Genomic DNA, 18,696 nt, shown 5'->3' with positions numbered 1-18,696 from the left:
GTCAAAGAGGCTTCTTTTTAAAAAGGAGAAATCAGAAAGATGACAGGAAGCCCCCAAACTAGAAGACCTTAAAAAGGGTCTTGGGATGCCTGGCTTCTATAAATTCTTCTACCAGGTATGGTGGCAAAAATCTAAAATCCCAGCCACTCAGGAGGCCAAGATAAAAGAAATCAAAAGTTCAAGGCCAGCTTTGGCAATCTGGCAAGAAAGATCCCATCTCAAAATAAAATTTAAAGTTCTCAGATATAGCTTGGTGACAGAGTGCCTATGTGTTCAAACCAACAGAAAGAAAAAACTTTTTTTCAAGTTTTACATTTATAAAGGGTGTAAACAATACAGAGATGTAGAAACTAAAAAATGAGTCTTCACATAATACTAAATCCTGAATAGATGGTCACTATTAGCATTTCATGTGCCCACTTCCCTTCCTAAAATGAATGCACATTAAACATTATATATGTACTCACCTTAGACATGCACACATATTAGAAATAGGGTCACATTAGACACATCGACCTATATAACTTACATAATTGCTTCAATTTCATTCCACAACACCTATCAGTTGGCCTCATCTTTTCACCAGTTTTATAATCTTCCTTTGTGTGGTTTTACTGGAAGTTACTTAACTATTGCTCTATTAATAAAGTTCCTATTGTTCACTACAATAAAAAGTGTGGTGGGGAATATCCTTGCACATACTCGCACACTTCTTTCCTTAGGATAAATTCCGTGGAGTGGAACTGTCAGGTCACAGAATATGCACATCTGACACATTAATCCCTATTGTCAGAATGCCCTCCAGAAAAGCTGTACAACCTAGACTCCTGCCAACAGCGTATGAAAATCTCCTCCACCCCCACCCCAATCAAAGCTGTTTTCGATCACTGGAGTTAATTCCTTCAGCAGGATAGAGTCTCTGACCCACAAAACTGTCCTTGGCACTAATCCCTATTCCCCTCACCAATCCCGTCTCTTAACAAATAGCAGGCATGTTAGGTTCTCAATCAGGGTTCAAGTGCTTCACCAGAGTAAAATCTGAAATCCATAAGAGGTGCACACAACTGCTCAGACCCCGGTTGAAGATGCCTTTTCCACGGAGAGGGCTGGAGCTCTGGGCTCTGACCACAAGGCCAGCTGATCACAGGTAGCACTGATCCTCAGCATGAGAAGCCACAAGGCTGACACCCACAAAGGCTTCCCCAAACAGACACTTAGGAGGGAGCAGCTGCCAGAGCCGAGATTTGTATCCTCACTCATCATCCTCTAAGGGACTCTGGGAACTGCTAGCACAGAGCTGGGGCCAAGAGCACAGATTTCAATTTTATTATTTAAAATTATTTTTATTTTATTTCTTTAAAATAAAAACCACTGTTATCCAGCATGTAGCATGAGAGTCCATGCTGCCGGTAACCTTCCAGAAAAACTGTCCTCCAGTGTGAATACTAATCAATACTTTTGAACATAAGAACTTTTAATTTGGGCTGGGGATGTGGCTCAAGCGGTAGCGCGCTCGCCTGGCATGCGTGCGGCCCGGATCCTCAGCACCACATACCAACAAAGATGTTGTGTCCGCCGAGAACTAAAAAATAAATATTAAAAATTCTCTCTCTCTCTCTCCTCTCTCTCTCTTTAAAAAAAAAAAAAAAGAAGAACTTTTAATTCTTTCAACATTTCTTAAGCGTTCAAGGAGAACTCTTCTTAAAAAAGAGTTCACTAGACACATGCTTCTTAAAGATCAAAAGTCACAATGTGAATAACCAGTGTCCTGCTGTGCTAGATGACAGCACTGACCTTCTGATCCAAAGAGAGCATTAGGACTAAGGAACCCAGTTTAATGTGCTTTCTAAATGTGCCTACCTCATCATGTATCACCCTGTCTTTCTCCAGCAAACACCCCCCTCTACTTTCTAGGCATTTGTGTTTTAAAAAGCAGAAATTAAGCAGGTTAGATGTGCAAATGCATTAAAAATACATTGGTAGTGTCTGGCAAGAATCACCTACATGTGAGGTGGCTGAGTTTTAGAAGGAGGCCTGTGAGTGCAGTAGTAGAGTTCTGGTGCACAGATTTTGTGAAAAGTAATTCCGATACCCTCATTAAATCTGAACCTGCACCTTAAAATGGCTTCGACAGCTCCACCATGTCCTTGGGTGGAGAGATGTTTTTGAGGCATAGAAGCAAGCAGCTGGCCGACTGCCAAAGCAAAAAGCACGAGGAGGAGCGGAAGGGGGAATCCCAGGTCTCAGCTCGGAGTGTTTACAGGAACACACCAACTGCATTCCTCCACGGAAAAAGAGCTAAACACCAGCCACATGAGCAAGCAAGTCTTCTGCTGGTTGAGGGTTCCACTAAAAACAAGGGCCACAAGTAGCTCTTTCCTTGCTTGATCTTTCTGGAAAAATCTCAAATGCTCATCAACTTGGAGAAAGTTTACAAATCAGAGATCTCTTCCTAGTCCAGCAATTTAATACAAGTGTAACACAGCACGTTGCAAAGAGTGCTAGCGTCAAGGTCAAGAGATGCCCTTGGGCCCACTATGTGGCCTTTCTCTGGCTGGCTTTTCCCATCAATGTAAAATGGGGATAACACCTGTCCCTCTCCAGGAAGACCATTATGGAGGGGGAGACTCCCATTACCACACTGCCTGGTGGCCCTCCCACTCAAGCATGGGAAGCTCACCAATGCCAGCAGGACATGTCCAGCACACCAGAGGATCCTGAGAGTTCCACAAGGAGCCAGGTCAGAGACACTCAATGACAAGGTTCCAATTCACCCACAGCAGGCTGCAGCCCAGCGCTCCACTGCACTGGGAATATTGAAGATGAAAGCTTTCAAACAATTTAAGCAGATCACCCTGTCAGAGGAAATCTTACACATAAACCCCAGTGTGCAAAACAGTATTTATTACAAATACAATAAGAGACTCTTCTCATGAACATAGCTTAAACCACAAATCAAACTTCTAATAATTCTACTTTGTCTACTTAATACTATACAGAAAACCCTGATGTACAGATTACAAGTTGCAAATGGTATCAATTTAACCTTTTACTTGTAGCTTCAGGAATCCATTCAATTAAACTAACCTAAACCCTTCTCAAAGGCAGAGCAACAGGAAATTTTAGTTGAATAGTATTTTTTATTAGGAAATGTTCAGCTAAGAGGGAGTTGAAGAGTGGTTTCCTCTACCAGTGTAAACTTTTTACTTCTGGAGAAAAATACTGTTAAAATGTATCTTATAATTCAATGTCCAAGGAAATCAGCTCTAAACATCCCCAGACATTTGATGCTAGGCTCCAACAGATACCCATACAAAATGTCAAAAGATCCAAATTTATTTTGTTTCACACATTAAGGTCAAACTAGGTTTCAATTTCATCGCTGACTAAGTTTCAATTTCATCATTGATACTCTATCAGCCTTTGTAAGCATGGTAAGAACAGCCTGTATTGCCTAATGGAACTCACTCAATTAATTTTTTAAAATTCTACAAGACACACAAGTGAAAGTAATGTCATATTTGAGAGGTTTAGAACAATGAAGTTTCTTTGAGTCACGGGCGGGGGGGGGGGTGCGGATTTATCATCTCATTTGAAATATTTGTAGTTTTAACTTTTCCTTGAGTGGTCAACAAACTGGTATGAAAAAGTAAGAGCATAAGAATTACTGACCACACAAAAAGAGCATAAAAAGCAAAAACGAGAAACACATCTTCATATAATGCATACTTTGTATACTGTATGCATGCCTCCATTATCAAAAGGCTAGCTACATCATAAACAGAATTTGTATGTGTATCACACAACTTTTGTTAACATCGGGTACACAAACCATGGTTTCTGCGATCCTTTCTACCACTATTTCGGTAATGGATAAATTTTCTTCATTTCTGTATGTGTCAAGTATTTGAAAGGATTGTTCTTCCTCATATTTGCTAATCTAGCATATGGGTTTTCATTCACCAGGTTAAGTGTTTGGGGTTCTTTTCTACAATGCATCACTTTACAAAGACACCAACTATTTTTATAAGCAGATTTTGAAGGGAGACATTTGACACCACAAGACCATTTTCATTTTAGACTGAAACTTAGTGGCAGAATTCAAGGATTCCGAAGAGCAGGGTAAAAACTTGTGATCTAGGAAAATGCAGGACGGTTCAGAAAATTTGTTGGTTTTCCAAAACAGAAATGACTAAAAAGAAAGGTGGATTCCCAGAGAGTGTCTGTCAGCTTCGCCCTTGCTTCATCCCTCCTTCAAGCTAATCAAGTTCAGCTTCAAAAGCTACGTGGACGTCTAGCCCAGTCCACCTCTTTCTTTCCCAGAGGATCCATCCACTCACTCCTTCAGACATTCCACAGATCTCCCCCAGACATCTACTACAAAAGGCAAAGAACAGGGCCAACACAGGGCATCCATAGACTCAATTGCATGTTCTTCTTGGGAGACTGGCCACAAAGGCAACTTGAAGATAACCAAAGATGAGTGAGCAACACCAGAACTAGGACTCATTTCTGTTAATAAAACAGCACAGCACTAAGTAAATGTTCGCCACTATCATGTCTAAATTCTTTGACTTGTGCAAGCATGCTTTTGAGCTCCTATGTACCAGGCAGGATACAAAGATAAGATCCAGTTCCTGCCCTCAAGGGGCTCAGAGGGAGAGAGTGTGGTAAATCCAGCACACAGAACACAGAGTGAAGTGCTGATGCAAAGAACAGTAAGGAGAACTAAGGGACTGGGAGGAAGGCTTGTTGTACCATGCTGCTGGAGCGGGGCATGCTTTTCTAAATCATATATATACCTCTGAAGTATATACCTCTGGAGAGAAGCAAGAGCTAGTCAATTGTTGTGGAATGTTAGGAGGGGTATCCCATAAGGATACATATATGGAAGCAAACTCACCTTTTCTCTCTTTTTTTTTTTTTTGGTACTGGGAATCTTGAACTCAGGGGCACTGGACCACTGAACTACATACCTAGTGTGTTCATGCCACACACTCCACCCTGGAAAAGGTGGAAGAAACTGTGTGTGGTGTGATGGAGGGGTGGGTGACCAAGAGGCTCAGGAGAGAAACTGAGGCCTTCCCATCTGCGTGGTTAATGCGAGGCAGGCCACTTCACCTCATACACTTAGACTGTCTGCAACTCCTCAGAAAAAAAGTGACTCCTCCAGCAAATTCTACATACTAAATTGGATAGCCTCAACATATTCTCCCTGTCCCGAGCAGGAGGCTTGTCATCTTACTCTACTCTAGGTACCTAGAAAGAATCCCCCAAACATGCCAACCACAATGCTGACACAGCCATAAAAAAGAAGATAAATATAATACATGTCTCTAACTTGGCAGAAGTCAAGTTCTTCCAGTATAACTTTGTCCATGTTCTAAAATCCATGCCATTGTTTTTTTTTTTTTGTTTGTTTGTTTATTTTTTTTTAAATAACACATCCAGGGCCACTGTGGTTACAGGGGATTTAGGTTTTAGACAATTTGCTTTGAAGATGGTTAGCAAATTTGCACTACCCTGTAAACCTGGATTTTAAGTAGGTAGGGGTCAATCTCCAGCTAGAATAGAAAAGAATAAAAAGCAGAACCCAGAACCATGGATGCTCTTTCAGGTCAACTCAGGCTGGGCATCACTCACAGAGTTCTTTAAGGGAGCAAATAACTGAATCTCATGGTTTCTAATGCACCCACTCCATAAAGATATACATGTATCTATGTATGTTTATACATTTATATATTCATATATATTCATATAGATAGATATTCTGAATGTCTATTATATGCAAAGTACTATGGGGAATATAAAGATGTTCATGCCACACACTCCACCCTGGAAAAGCTTATAGCTTAGGAGGAAGCAGGAAGATAAAAGATAGTAAAAATACTCTGGATGGTAAAAGTACCACTGTTATACTTTTGGACCAAAGACAGTAAAGACCCCTTCTGGTGAAGAAGGGAAAGACCTGAGAAGACTTCCTGGAGGAGCATGCTTTAAGGAAACTATAGAGAGGTTTTGAGAGGAAAAAAAAAAACAAAAACTTTTAAATAGCTTTATTTTATTTATTTTCATATTCATGTGGTATCCAGATTCGAACCCAGTGCCTCACATGTGCTAGGCAAACGCTCTAGCACTGAGACAAAGCCACAGCCCGGTAGTCTTTTTTTGATGACTTGCATCACTCAAATCTCACAGCAAACCAGCGGGTTAAGTGCCAACATCCCCACAAATTGGATAGGGAAGCCCAGCTCAGTGAACTTGAGTGACTTGTCCAAGTCCATGCATATCACATATGTATCGCCAGCATGGTGGCAGAGCTGAGAACCAAAGCCCTTCTTCTCTACTGAGGGAAACTGTCCTGCTAAAGGAAATGTCAAGAGTAGGGCACACATTTGGGAAGTGGTGAGAGTCTGTTGTGTGGGAAGGACAGCTTATGCAATACCAAGTTAGAAAGGTATACAGAGACCACCCTGAGAATGCGCCCACTGGTTGGGTGATAAAGCAGAAACACAGGAATCTTTGGAGAATGGCAGTCCTGGGTTAAGGTGGAGTGGCAGAGAGCTAGAGCCAGGTGGCCTGGGTTTGAATCCCAGCTCCAATCACTAATAGCTGTGTAACTTAGAACAATGTAGAAATTCTCCATAACTCCTCTTCTTTCTCTATTGAATGAGGAGGACAATACTACCTACTTTGCAGCAAATAATTATGAAAATTAAATGAACTACAAAGCAATAAGAAAAGTGCCAGTCCACAAGAATGGCTAAATAAGTATCATGAGATAATGATGGTGAGGATGATGCAGCAATTTAATTAACCAGATGAGAGTGATGGATACACGGAGCCAGGAGATTATCTGAGAAGCAATTGGAGGAACACAGACAAGTGGAGGATAGCGTAGCTTCAGGCGGAATGCAAAGAAGCAACTGATTTCACACAGGAGAACGTGCATGGAGAAGAGTCTCACCCAGGACTGCAGCCTGGGAGAAAAGTAATGCTGCTACAGGAGCCCCTGGCCACAAAAGCACTCAATAAAGACTCAACAGTCTCTGCTGGACTCTACATATCCAGGTGCATTTCTCTGTGCTTCTATTCTCCATCTCCAAAATGCAACTAATAATACTTGCCCAGCTCAGTTATGAAGCTCAAGTAGAAGAACTTGGCCATAGTGCTTTTTTTTTTAATCTGTGTGTGTGTGTGTGTGTGTGTGTGTGTGTGAGAGAGAAAGAGAGAGAGAGAGAGAGAGAGAGAGAGAGAGAGACTGGGTATTGAGCCCAGCCTTGTATGTGCTAAGTCAGAGCTACACCCCCAGCCCAGCAAAGTAGGTTCAAGACATAAAACACTCTAGAGATGAAAAACATAATGCAAAATAGGGAGTTGGGCTGGGGTGGTGGCTCAGCAGAAGAGCGCTTGCCTAGCCTGTGTGAGGCACTAGGTTCGATCCCCAGCACCAGATAAAAATAAAATAAAGGTTATTGTGTCCACCTATAACTAAAACAAATATTTTTTTAAAAAGGAGGGAGGAGTTATAGTAAGGTACTGCCGCTACTAGTCTGAGGAATGAGCCCATAGAGAAAGAGAAACTCCAATTAACCTTGTCTGTGATGTTCCAGACAGTAACATGCAGGATCCATTTCCCACATCCTCTCCCTGCACTACCTAGAACCACTGGCACCTGAGCTTGCCATGGCACCGTGGGGAGAACATACAAAGGGTGTGTTCAAGAGGCAACCCCAACCGCCAGCAACAGAATGCACCACCGCAGGGCACACCAGGGATTAAGGAAGTACACGGAAAAATAACACCATTGGCTCTATCTGCTCCAGGTCTGCAGTCATAAAGTTATAAAGTCTGTGAGCAGATCAAAAGAAGGGTTCTGGAGCCAGCCAGAGGGAGCTGGGGATGAGACAGCGAGTCTACCAGTGCTGTGGCAGGCAGCCCTCCAGCAGTGTGCTGTAACCAAACGTCTGTTTACATTTCCTGCATTATCTTGTCACACGCTGGAAATCGTTTTCTTATAGAAATTCATCTTTTTTATGTCGAGTGTAGTTCATGTAGCCCGGGAGGCCACCAGAAGCTCACATTCCCCATGCGATTTTATTTATTTTAGCTTCGGTAGGAATTCAAGACCCCCAGCCCAAGTCTGGCAGGCTACATTGCTCCCAGTCACATCACTCACCACTGTGGACTGGAATGGTCCCCTTCTGACACAACTCCCTTCACCACTGATGCCTGGAGTTCTAAATCTTCTCTGAACCCCCACCACACAGCACAATGGACTGAAACTTAACACCACCTTATAGAACTAAAGACAGTGGGTGAGAACCCTCAGGCATGACACCTCCCCGCCCCCACCCCCACCCCCAGCCCCAACTACTCCCTAAGAAGAGATTTTCAACACAGCAGCCCCTCATTTGTTCAAGACTACCCTGTTTGATTTTCCAAAACTCCTACTTGATAAAAAGAAAAGGCCTACTTTAGGTTTGACTTCTTGATTTTTGTTTTGTTTGCTAAACTTTCTGGAAAAGTAAGAACACTTACCATTCTCCGAATACAGATACTAAAATTCAAAACACTCCAGAATCCTGCCTTCTCCTTCAACCAACTTTTTTGGCTGACTTTCAATAGTTTTAAAGCTGATAAAATGGAGGAAGAAGGCTGTATTTAAAGAAAAGGGGAGAAAAAAATCTAAGTCAACAGTTCCCACTGTTCTCAACGAATTTAGGCTCTAAGAACACAATCTGTCCACACAAGGATAAATGCACTTTTATTAAAGAAAACATAACAGCCTTACAAACACTCTTCAAACATTGTACACTGTACACAGGAAGAATCAGAAGGGGTGGAACAACAGGGTCCCCAGGAGGGGCCACCATTATCTTTACTCAAAAGCTGAACTAAAGGCAGTCCTGTGCTAGAGCCTAAGAGACTCCCACTTTGTCTTGTCCAAGGTCCTTTCTCCTGTGGAACCTCAAATGGAGCAAGATGCCTACAAAATCCTGCAGTGGAGCTACTATGATTGACCTTAAAATGATTTTTACTGAAAAAAAAAAATAATAATCAACTGAACTACTTATAATCTTCCAAACCAAAGTCCTTGGCACCTTATAAATCAAAGGCCTCAAATACTACTAGAGTTTCATTTCATTCCACATACAGAGCTGAAATTGTAAACTAAGAAGAAAAAGCAACAGTAATTGTAAACTAAGAAGAAAAAAGCAATAATACTGTAAAATAACTGACCAACTCCATCCAAATATCCTACACTTCTCATCCCAGGGTAAGGGAAAGAAAAATGAGAGGTAAGAAGGACAATTTCTAAAAATTCTCCCACTATAAGAGGAAAGGTTTCTAAGATCACATGACTTTGAAAAATGCTAGCAGAGCCTTACCGCACCAACCCATAATTTCAGTGACTCGGTAGATTGAGGCAGGAGAATTGCCAAGTTCAAGGCCAGCCTCAGCAATTTAGTGAGACCTGATTCCAAATTAAAAGATAAAATAAAATAAAAAGGGCTGGGGATATGACTCAATGGTTAAGCACACCTGGGTTCAATCCCCAGTAAACCACCTCCCCCCTACCTGAAAAAAGAACGCTAGCAGAAACTAAAATATATACAAAACTTATTTCCCCTTTACCTTGCAGATATAATGGTACATACATTTTCTGTTTATAACTTCAAATGCACTATATATTTATCATTTGGTTTGTCTCACTACTGGAGCAATTTATCTTTGAGCACCTGTATGTTGATTATAAAAACAAACGAAGATTCCATTCCAGTCCACAAGGAGCTCAAGTTGGGACTTTGTACCTAAAATGAAAGGATTTTAACAGGAGATGCTGATTTCTCTAAGGGATATCCACTTACAAAAAAAAAAAAAAAAAAAAAAAAAGTTTTTTACAAAACTATTTATTTTCCCTAATTAAAAAAAAAATATTAATAATAGGAACAACACAAGAACAATAAAAAAATGGGGAGATGTTTCTAAACCCAAAGTGGCAGGATGCGATTCCAAGCATTATTTCCCAAGGACCTGCAGGTGGGCAGGCCTGTGTTGGGTCATCAATCACCACTCTAGACAATGAATTCACTTCACTTAATCAGGCTTCATAGTTCAAAACATTCCCGCTGGGTACAGTGTTATCGCAGGGGCTTGGGAGGCTGAGGAAAGAGGATCCCCAAGTTCAAAGCTAGCCTCATCAACTTAGGGAAGTCCTAAGCAACTCACAGAGACTCTGTCTCTAATAAAATATAAAAAGGGCTAGGAATGTGGCTCAGGAGTTAAGCACCCCTGGGTTCAATCCTGAAGGCAACTGAATCTAAGTCTACACAATTCTACATGTCACAGATCTTCACCTAGAAGGCCAGAGGCTCTGGTTTATGAGGTTCCATTTTGTCCAACCCATTTAAAAATATGCATGAAGCATTCACATGACAGAGATTTTGTAGATACTGAGCAAGTACATTGGTAAATAACAGACACAGAACCTTCCCTTGTGAGGCTTACAATCTAGATGGTACATCAGATAATAGACTAATTTTACTGAAAGAAATAAAGAGGGTGCAATGATACAGAACAGCAAGTGGAAAGCTATCTAATCTGAAACCCTACAGAAGATATAACTTCCAAAATATCTATTCCAAGGGTCGATGTGACTATTACTGGAAAATGTTCTGAAGCACTACTTCATATAATTAGAAAAGACAAAAATATTAAAAAGTAGAGTGAGGAGCTGGGGTTGTAGCTCAGTGGTAGAGAGCTTGCCTAGCATGTGTGAGGCCCTGGGTTCGATCCTCAGCACCACATAAAAATAAATAAACAAAATAGAGGTATTGTGTACAAAAAAAAAAAAAAAAAAAGTAGAGTAAGGCTAATCTACAATTTAATGCAAGCCCAATAAAAACAGCTTCTGAAATCTCTTAACCAGATAAGCTGTTTCTAAAGTTCATTAAATAAATAAACGAATGAGAAAAGGTAGGGGTAGGGGATCTTTAAAAGAGTAATGAGAAACGAATAGCTCTATGAGATGCTGGAACACATTACAGAGTTAGAGTAACTGGAATATACATGAAGTTAGTGTGCAGATAAAAAAGTCAGTGTAAGGAAAAAAAGAATAGGATAAGTGCCACCAGCCTTTCAGTCTGGATCCCTACCTCACTTCTCATACCGTCCCAAACAAATTCTAAACATATCCAAAAGATGAAGTATATTATGATTGCCTATTTTTAAGTGGAAGACATTTTTCCAATTCCATAGTACAGAAGTCTTTAAGTAGTCTTAGAAACCATAAAGGAAGAAATGATAAATCTGACTTAGAATAATTTCTGCATGGATTTGTTATTTGAAAGACAAATGACATACCTGAGAAGAATAATCCCTCCGCCCCGTGTTCCCTGACATTTCCCCCCGAGTTATCTTTATAGTACTGCTCTCAAATTTTAAGGTGCATACCAATCACCTAGAGTCTGGAGTCTTGTTGTTAAAATGCAGATTCTAATTCAGCAGGCCTGGGGCAGGATATAACACCACGTGAGCTCTAACAAGCTCCCAGCAAACATCAAGTAGCTAAATCCTATGCAACTTTCCTAGGTAATGGGGCACAGGGTTAGAAATAAGTGGGACTCAGACACCACCTCAGAATCACCTGGTATCGGATTGCAGACCACGCAAGTCTCCAACTTCACTGGAGATTCCGTTTAGAAGATCCATGGTGAATAGCAGGAATTGGTGCTTTTTAAAAAGACTCCCTGAGAGACAGATATGAATTACTTAGCCCAACTCAGACACCAGTGAAGACCATCTGAGTGAGTCCCTTTCTCGCTTTCTGCGTTCTGAGTGCTACAAAGAGAACTGTGTGAACTGGTCGTTGAAAACCATTCCTGAAATGTTGTCAGATCACACTGCCTGTCTCCCACCCCAGGTCACCTTTCCCCACAACATAGGCCATGTAAAGGGGAGAACACCACTCCAGTTAAGCTCTGCTGGCTGCGTGGACCTAGGCAAGCCTCCTGAACTCTCAGACTCTACTTACTTACAAAAGCCAAGCCACTGTGAGGGAGAAATGAGTCAACCTACAGAAAAAGCCATGCACATTGCAAACATCACATGGATATCAGCCACTCTATAGTGGATTATGTGATGGCTGGAAACACACACCAAAGTCTGAACCCCTCACGTTTACCTCCCAAGAACTTTCCACATCCTTCCCCTTTCCTGTGTCCTTCTCAATTCAGTGAAAGAAAAAAAAAAAAAAAAGAACTTTATTATTTCCACTTGCCATGTATGCAAGCGAAACTTCATAAGCACAAGAGGTAAAAACATGATGTCATAAAGACTAAACTAAAAAAATTTCAAATTTGCAAAAGATGCCAACAAATAAGGTGAATGTAGAGTTTTCAAAAAAATAAATAAAATCTGTCCTCTGAAATAATCTTACTCTGTTATTTCAAAATTTTAAAGTCTCCTCTGAATTCTCCTCATACACTGTCACCACCACCGCCTCCCCAATCCGGGGAACAGCAAAGGAAACAGGCATTTTGTTTCTAGCACTGTCCCCGTGGGCACCATGTTTATTGGTGTCCTTGAAAGAGGCATTTGCTATTGAATCCAATTGCTAATAACTTCCACTGAATGTCCAAGATTCCCTGACAGAGGAGGCTTCAGCCTGTGCACTATATATTAATCAGATTTATCATCAGGATGCACTTGCCAAAGGCCACAGAGCACATGCCTTCCACATTGCTCAGAAATGGGAGGGGAGGAAGTGGGAGGTGGGGCCACCAGGCAGGACACTCAGGTCTAATGACACACCTGGCTTGCCTCTTTCCAGGTGCTCAGTCAACTAGAACTCTCTAGAGGCCCCAGGCTTGACGGGAAATTCTTCACTTGCCACACACACTCAAACCTAGCACACAACCTAAAACCACGAGGCACCCCAGGGAGCAGAAAGGATGAAGAAAGATGCTGAAATGGTCCAGTCTAAGACACTGGGTGGGGGTTAGTCCCTCTTGCTATTCCCCAGCTAGGTAAGCAGTCCAGAGACCAAAATGATGTCCCCTTGACCAACGCCTACTGGAGAACAGGGTCCAGGACAGCCTTAGATGCTTGAGGGAGCAACGCCACAGGACAGACTAAGCAGAAGCCGTGTGCTACCTGACAGGGCTGCCCTGGCTGAACAGGCCTCTCCAGAACATCAGGCAGCACTTATTTCCCTACAAGTTAGTTGGCCAGAGACCATTAGACTCCAATTAACAGAAAGTCACTCCCACTAACCTAAGGAAGAAAAAAGGAAAGGGAATATGGGTTTATTATAAGGCCAAGGGGTCGACTAGGAGACCACTGAATCAGGAACTGTAACCAGTCCTCCTACGAGAGGAAAACCAGTAAATGGAAACCCACTGGCAAATGAAAGTCATTCCCTAGGTCTCCTCTCCTCCTCTGCACAACTGCTTTGTGTCTGCCCCTCTGCCAAGCAGCTTCACCAATGCGTCTCTACATCCATGGGTCAAACATCACCTCCCCAGTTAGCGTCTCCCTGAGCTGCAGCCATGACCATCAAAGACACGGGATAACTGCCTTAATCCCAAAATGCTCAGGAGGCAGACTTTAACTTGGCTTGGGTCAGAAGTCCCCCTTTGATCCAAACATCAGAGAAAAGGTGGGTGAGCTGGTCTTACTATCGACAGTATCTACCTGTCCCACACAATTACAAAAAAAAATGATATAACTGACAGCAGCTGAATGAACTCTGACCTTTCTTAAAGCCACAGGGTTTTGCAAAGGTATCATCCTATCTTCTTATCATCACTCCAAGGAAGCACAGCTGTACAGCCAGACCCTTAAATAACAGATAAACATCTTCTTTGTAGCTTGCTTGTTGGTTGCTTGGATCAGAGAAAAAAGCGTTTTGCTATTATCAAATAGGAATTTATTCCTGGTTCCTCTTTTTCTCTTTAGAGGAGGGTTCTCAGAAGAAATCTTGCTAGGGAAGGGGCAGAAGCTGGCTAATACATGAAAAGATCCTAAAAGCATGAAGGCACAGGTGGAGGGAAGGCAGACGCACGGTGAAGACACGCACACAACACACAGGGAACCCAAGCATTCTGGGGCAGACTTGGAAAATAATTTTCCATTCATAGAAAAAAATCTGTTCCATGTAAAGATTAAGTAAAGATCACAAAGGCAGTGGGCTGCTTTATGAAAAGAGTCCACCAGTCCAGGTCCATTTCACCTAAGGCAGCAAGTACATTCCTCACAGATCATGGGCTGCTCGGTGTGGCTGCTAATAAGATAATCTGTTACAGGAGGCTTACAAATCCATTTACATTGATTTTAATTAACGAATCAATCCCTGCCCCCCACAACTTGGTTCAGAGAGGGTGAGTAATTCAAGATTCAGTTTCTAATCCCAGTCTAAAATCTACATTCAAAAGACATTAACTCTCAGATCAATGCAAGACAAATAAAAATAATTGGATTTGTGCCTCTTACAATGTAAGGAAGAAAAAAAAAATCTCTTCCAAGTTTAGGAAGTAACCCTTCACTCATTGATAAAAGGAACGTATTTTCACAGTGATTTACAAACTCACATGAGACTCGGGGGTTTTTGAACCGGTCTGCAATCTGGAAAGCTGCTACCAGAAATTATGATTATCAGGCAAACCTCTAAAATCCAGATGAGCCTGTCTTTCTCAACAATTTATCAGAACCTTTTAATCTGGACTGAAGTTGAACAGAAAATTACCCACATGCAAAATCCAAACGACAGGTAGGAGCAGAGCGGCCCACAGCCTGGCTGTGAGCTGAATTGGCCATGCTTCATTAAAAAGCCAGGCAAACTTTTTCATTTGCTTTTCTTTTATTCTTCACAAAGGCTGAAATAGTATTTGACCTTTCTAAGCAATTGCCAGCCATGAATTGGAAACAAGCTCCGTTTAAAAGACAGCATCAGTATATAACTGCTCATCATCTCAATTTTTCCCCTTATTTCTCAGTGGCTTTTCACAGGCTTGTCTACCCACTCTATTTTTAGAACTCTATCAGAACTTCCAATGACTCCATAAAATCCTCTGGTAGGAAAAGGGGGGGGGGGGTCTCCTTTCAGTCCCATTTTCTTAAAATCCCATAGCTAACACTCACTAGCGTAGGAAAACACAAGAGTCAATAAACAAAAACTCGCCACTCAATTTTGACTTTTTTCCAAGATTGAAAAAGTCCATAAATTCACAAATAAAGCCTAAAGCAACAGTGAGGACCATCCCCACACAGACAGAAGCACCCACCCAGGTCTGCCCTGGCAAGTACAAAGCTGTTCCGAAAGGAGAAAAGTCCCAGCAGACCCACGACCCCTGACACCCCCCCACCCCCTCCCACCCCCAACACCAGGAGGCCACCGACCACTTGGTGTTTCTCCTTTACTCTTTAAAACACCATGGAACAGTTATCAAAGTGAGTCTGCAGTCAGGAAGGCTGGCTGAAGCACTCCAAGAGGGACACCACCAACAAAAAGACTCTGTGTACAAGGAAGTAGATTCAAGTAAAAGCGAAAGGCAGGCCAGAGCCCAGGCAGGCAGCGGCTGGCAAGCAGGGTCTTTGGTTCACTCTCTCCCTCTCTCCATCTCCCACTCCCAACTGGATGGACAAACAAAAGAAGTCCACAGGGCAACTCTGCATATGGAATTCAGGGCATCCCCTGCCTCCTATTCCCTTGCAAGACCCCAAGTTTTAGGACCCGCTGGCACACCGACACCTCACGGGCTGTGTGTGCGCGCACGGTGGCAACTCCTAGACTGAGCCTGCCGCCTCTCCTGGCCGGGTTGTGCAGAGCTGCTCAGCAGACAGGGTGTGCCAACACAGCCTGACGTTCAGATCAAGACCACAAATTATAAACAGTTTCAGTAAATGGACTCGAGAGCCTTTGTTCCTCAGACATACATCTTCCTACTGCTTTACAAAGCAGGCAGCAGAACCTAACCACCACCGCGGCTACAGCCAGGACTGGGAAAGGAAGTTATTGAAGCCTGGATTTCCTGCTTTTGCTTGTAGCCAAGAACTATGAGGCTTGTAGTGGTTTCAGGAACTGACTCATCCTATGATTCATGGATAAGATACTGCTTTTAATATGTTTCTGACCCGAAGACTCAGGAACTTCAAAACCAATCTGAACCTATGCTCCACTCTTTTTCACACTGAATATTCACAGCAATAAACGAGGACAACAATTACTCCAACAATGAAAACATCATGCCAACCGTGGGGAATGTGGAATGTGGGTATCACATGGGGAGCTGTGATCAAAGCTTAATCCCTGGGCTGGGACTTGATAGCATCCAAACTTTCCAAAAGTGGATAACAGGTGGGATAGGGTTTATTTTTAGATGTCATTCACTTAGACATAAAAATAGATTCAGCACCACAATATTTTAATTCAGGACCATCTGGGGTTGTGACTCCAAATAACCAAGATGTACAGAAGCATGTGGCTCCATATTTAACTCTTCCAGTTGCAAACGAAGGAGAGTGCAAGGTTAGCTGACCAATGAGTAATGAGCAATAAAGAACTCCCTGGAACGTATTCTCTTCAATCATCCTCCGCAGCAAGACTGCAACTCTATATTTCCACTCATGCTCTGACTAGCCTCCCCTTTCTCCCTCTGTAGGTATGCACACACACACATGCACAAGAACACACAGGCATGCACGCTGGCACACACAGGTGCACACACACACAGCCCTGCACTGAAGAGCACAGCTCTCTACAGGTACAGTGTCGGGATCTAGCACCTCTTGGCTGTTCCCCTCCTGGTCCCCAGGGATGTACTCATCAAGGAGAAAACCCCCTGGGGAAAGGTTCTCAAGCCTCCTTAGCCCGCCCCCAACACAGGGCAAAGAGCACTGGGCAGGTTGCAGGGGTAGTTTTCAGGTTTCAACACAAGCCCAGTTGCACAGAGAGAAAGAAGAAAAAAGAAAACAAGAATACAGGCTGGCCTGGGGGGCGGGGGTGGAGGAAGCAGTCAGAACAGTGACCAGGGAGGCCAAAGTGCAGGGGCTGGCTGGCAGACGCTGCACGGCTGGGCTCCTCCAACAGATTTACTGACATGACGTCAGTGGCTCCAGTCCAGATTTTTCTTTGGTAGCTTTTACCACTTGCCTCCTGAAGTCTCCACTGTTAGGGAGCCACAGGACCATAATGAAAATTCCCTTTGTGAAACCAAGTTTACCTCGGGGCACAGAGGCCTGCCTTGTGAATTACAGGACTCTTCACCCTTCTCTTGGTGCCCCTGAGGAAAGGGGAGGGGACCAACCCCTACAATACTGTACTCTCCTTAACACAGAGGAACCATTAAATAAAGCTTGATGCCTTTAAAGAGAGAGAGAGAGAGAGAGACAGAGAGAGAAAGCCAAGGTGGGGGTGGGGGCATTCAACATGTATTAAAAATTTCACAGGCCAGGATACTGGTTAATTTTTCAGCAGTGTCAGGAATGATGATAATTTCAGGACCATTCACTCATGCTGTTCTGAGATTGTGTTGGCTAGACTGTGAATGCGAATGGCTTTGTCTCACCCATAGAACAAAAAAGTACTACTAAAAGCTGAAACTCCAGGCCAGAAGGGAACCTCTAAAGAGAGCATTATGTCTTGTCTTTAAAATGAGCCTTTTTTTTTTCCCCTTTGCCTAAGTGCATATTCTATGATACTCCAACATGGGCATGAAATAATTTCCAAGAAGCAAAGGCAGAAATTACTAAAAATAAGTTTAATAGCAGACTTGTTAAACAAAAAACACTCATTTTAGTCTCACAGGCTTACTATCATATTCCCACAGCAGCAAAACAATAGCAGAGTTCCCTAGGACTCCAATGCATAAATCTGCCTAAAACTACAAAGCGTTAACTTTTTTTAAGCTTATAAAAATAATGGATTAGTGATAAATTCTTTAAATGACTGGAACATTAAATATATTCTATTTTAAACACATTGAAAGACAAGAAAGTATTTACTGAAACAGATGTGTGTAAATGGCCCTAGTACTATATCAACAAAAGTAAAGCCTGCAGTCTGAATGGCTCAGAGTGGTAATAAGAAAAGGAATCTTTCACCTCCTTCACAAGAGGAGGAACAAACTATCAGGTAGACATGAGTGAAGGCAATCACTAAGGGCCTCCATGAAGCCTAAATTAATGTTAGGTTTAGCAGAGTCAAACCAAGGACAGGACAAGGTGACCAGCACAGGCGTGGAAGTGGTAAATGGGAGCCAAAGGGGCCAGGCATGAGACAAGTGAACAAGAAAAGCTTGTACCAGGGATCAGAGTGGCAGCAGTAGGTAAGGACCCATTTCCAATGAGAAACAGAGGCTTCTTCAACTGAAGGAGAACAGGGGCGGCGGGTGGTGAGTAGGGATCCTATCATACACAATGTAGCATGCAAATATAATTTCCCACTAAAAGGAACCAAAACTCTCCAAAGGTGTTCCTTCTCAGCCTCAGAATAAACAAGAGACTGAACATAAAAAAAAAAAAAAGCATCAAAGACAAAAGGGTCACATCCAAAGGACACAGGAGCCAACTAAAGAAACTTTTATTGGCCAAAATGAGACCACCAGAGCATCAATGGGAGGAAGAACTAGAATGACTCAAACATATCCAATCATTTAAAATCCATAACTGCATAATGGTAGATCCAAAAGGGAA

The 18,696-nt window shown here is 42.5% G+C and overlaps 1 protein-coding gene across 9 annotated transcripts in view; it reads right to left on the bottom strand.

The window, feature by feature from the left end:
* The window catches only part of TEAD1 (TEA domain transcription factor 1), a 258,092-nt gene that overhangs the window by 220,243 nt on the left and 19,153 nt on the right, over positions 1–18,696 (bottom strand). For 6 of the 9 annotated variants that reach the window (XM_081278671.1, XM_081278665.1, XM_081278673.1 and 3 more), the window contains exon 1: positions 13,759–13,809. The exons of the other annotated variants lie outside the window; for them this stretch is intronic. In XM_081278671.1, coding sequence (XP_081134797.1) covers positions 13,759–13,794 — 36 coding nt within the window. In that variant the 5' untranslated portion in view covers positions 13,795–13,809. Of the gene's footprint in view, positions 1–13,758; positions 13,810–18,696 lie in introns of those variants that run through there. 9 annotated transcript variants of the gene reach the window in all.

This window comes from Spermophilus citellus (assembly GCF_964194105.1).
Source record: "Spermophilus citellus genome assembly, chromosome: 2".
Taxonomy (NCBI): domain Eukaryota; kingdom Metazoa; phylum Chordata; class Mammalia; order Rodentia; family Sciuridae; genus Spermophilus; species Spermophilus citellus.
This window is presented reverse-complemented; position numbering and strand designations above follow the sequence as displayed.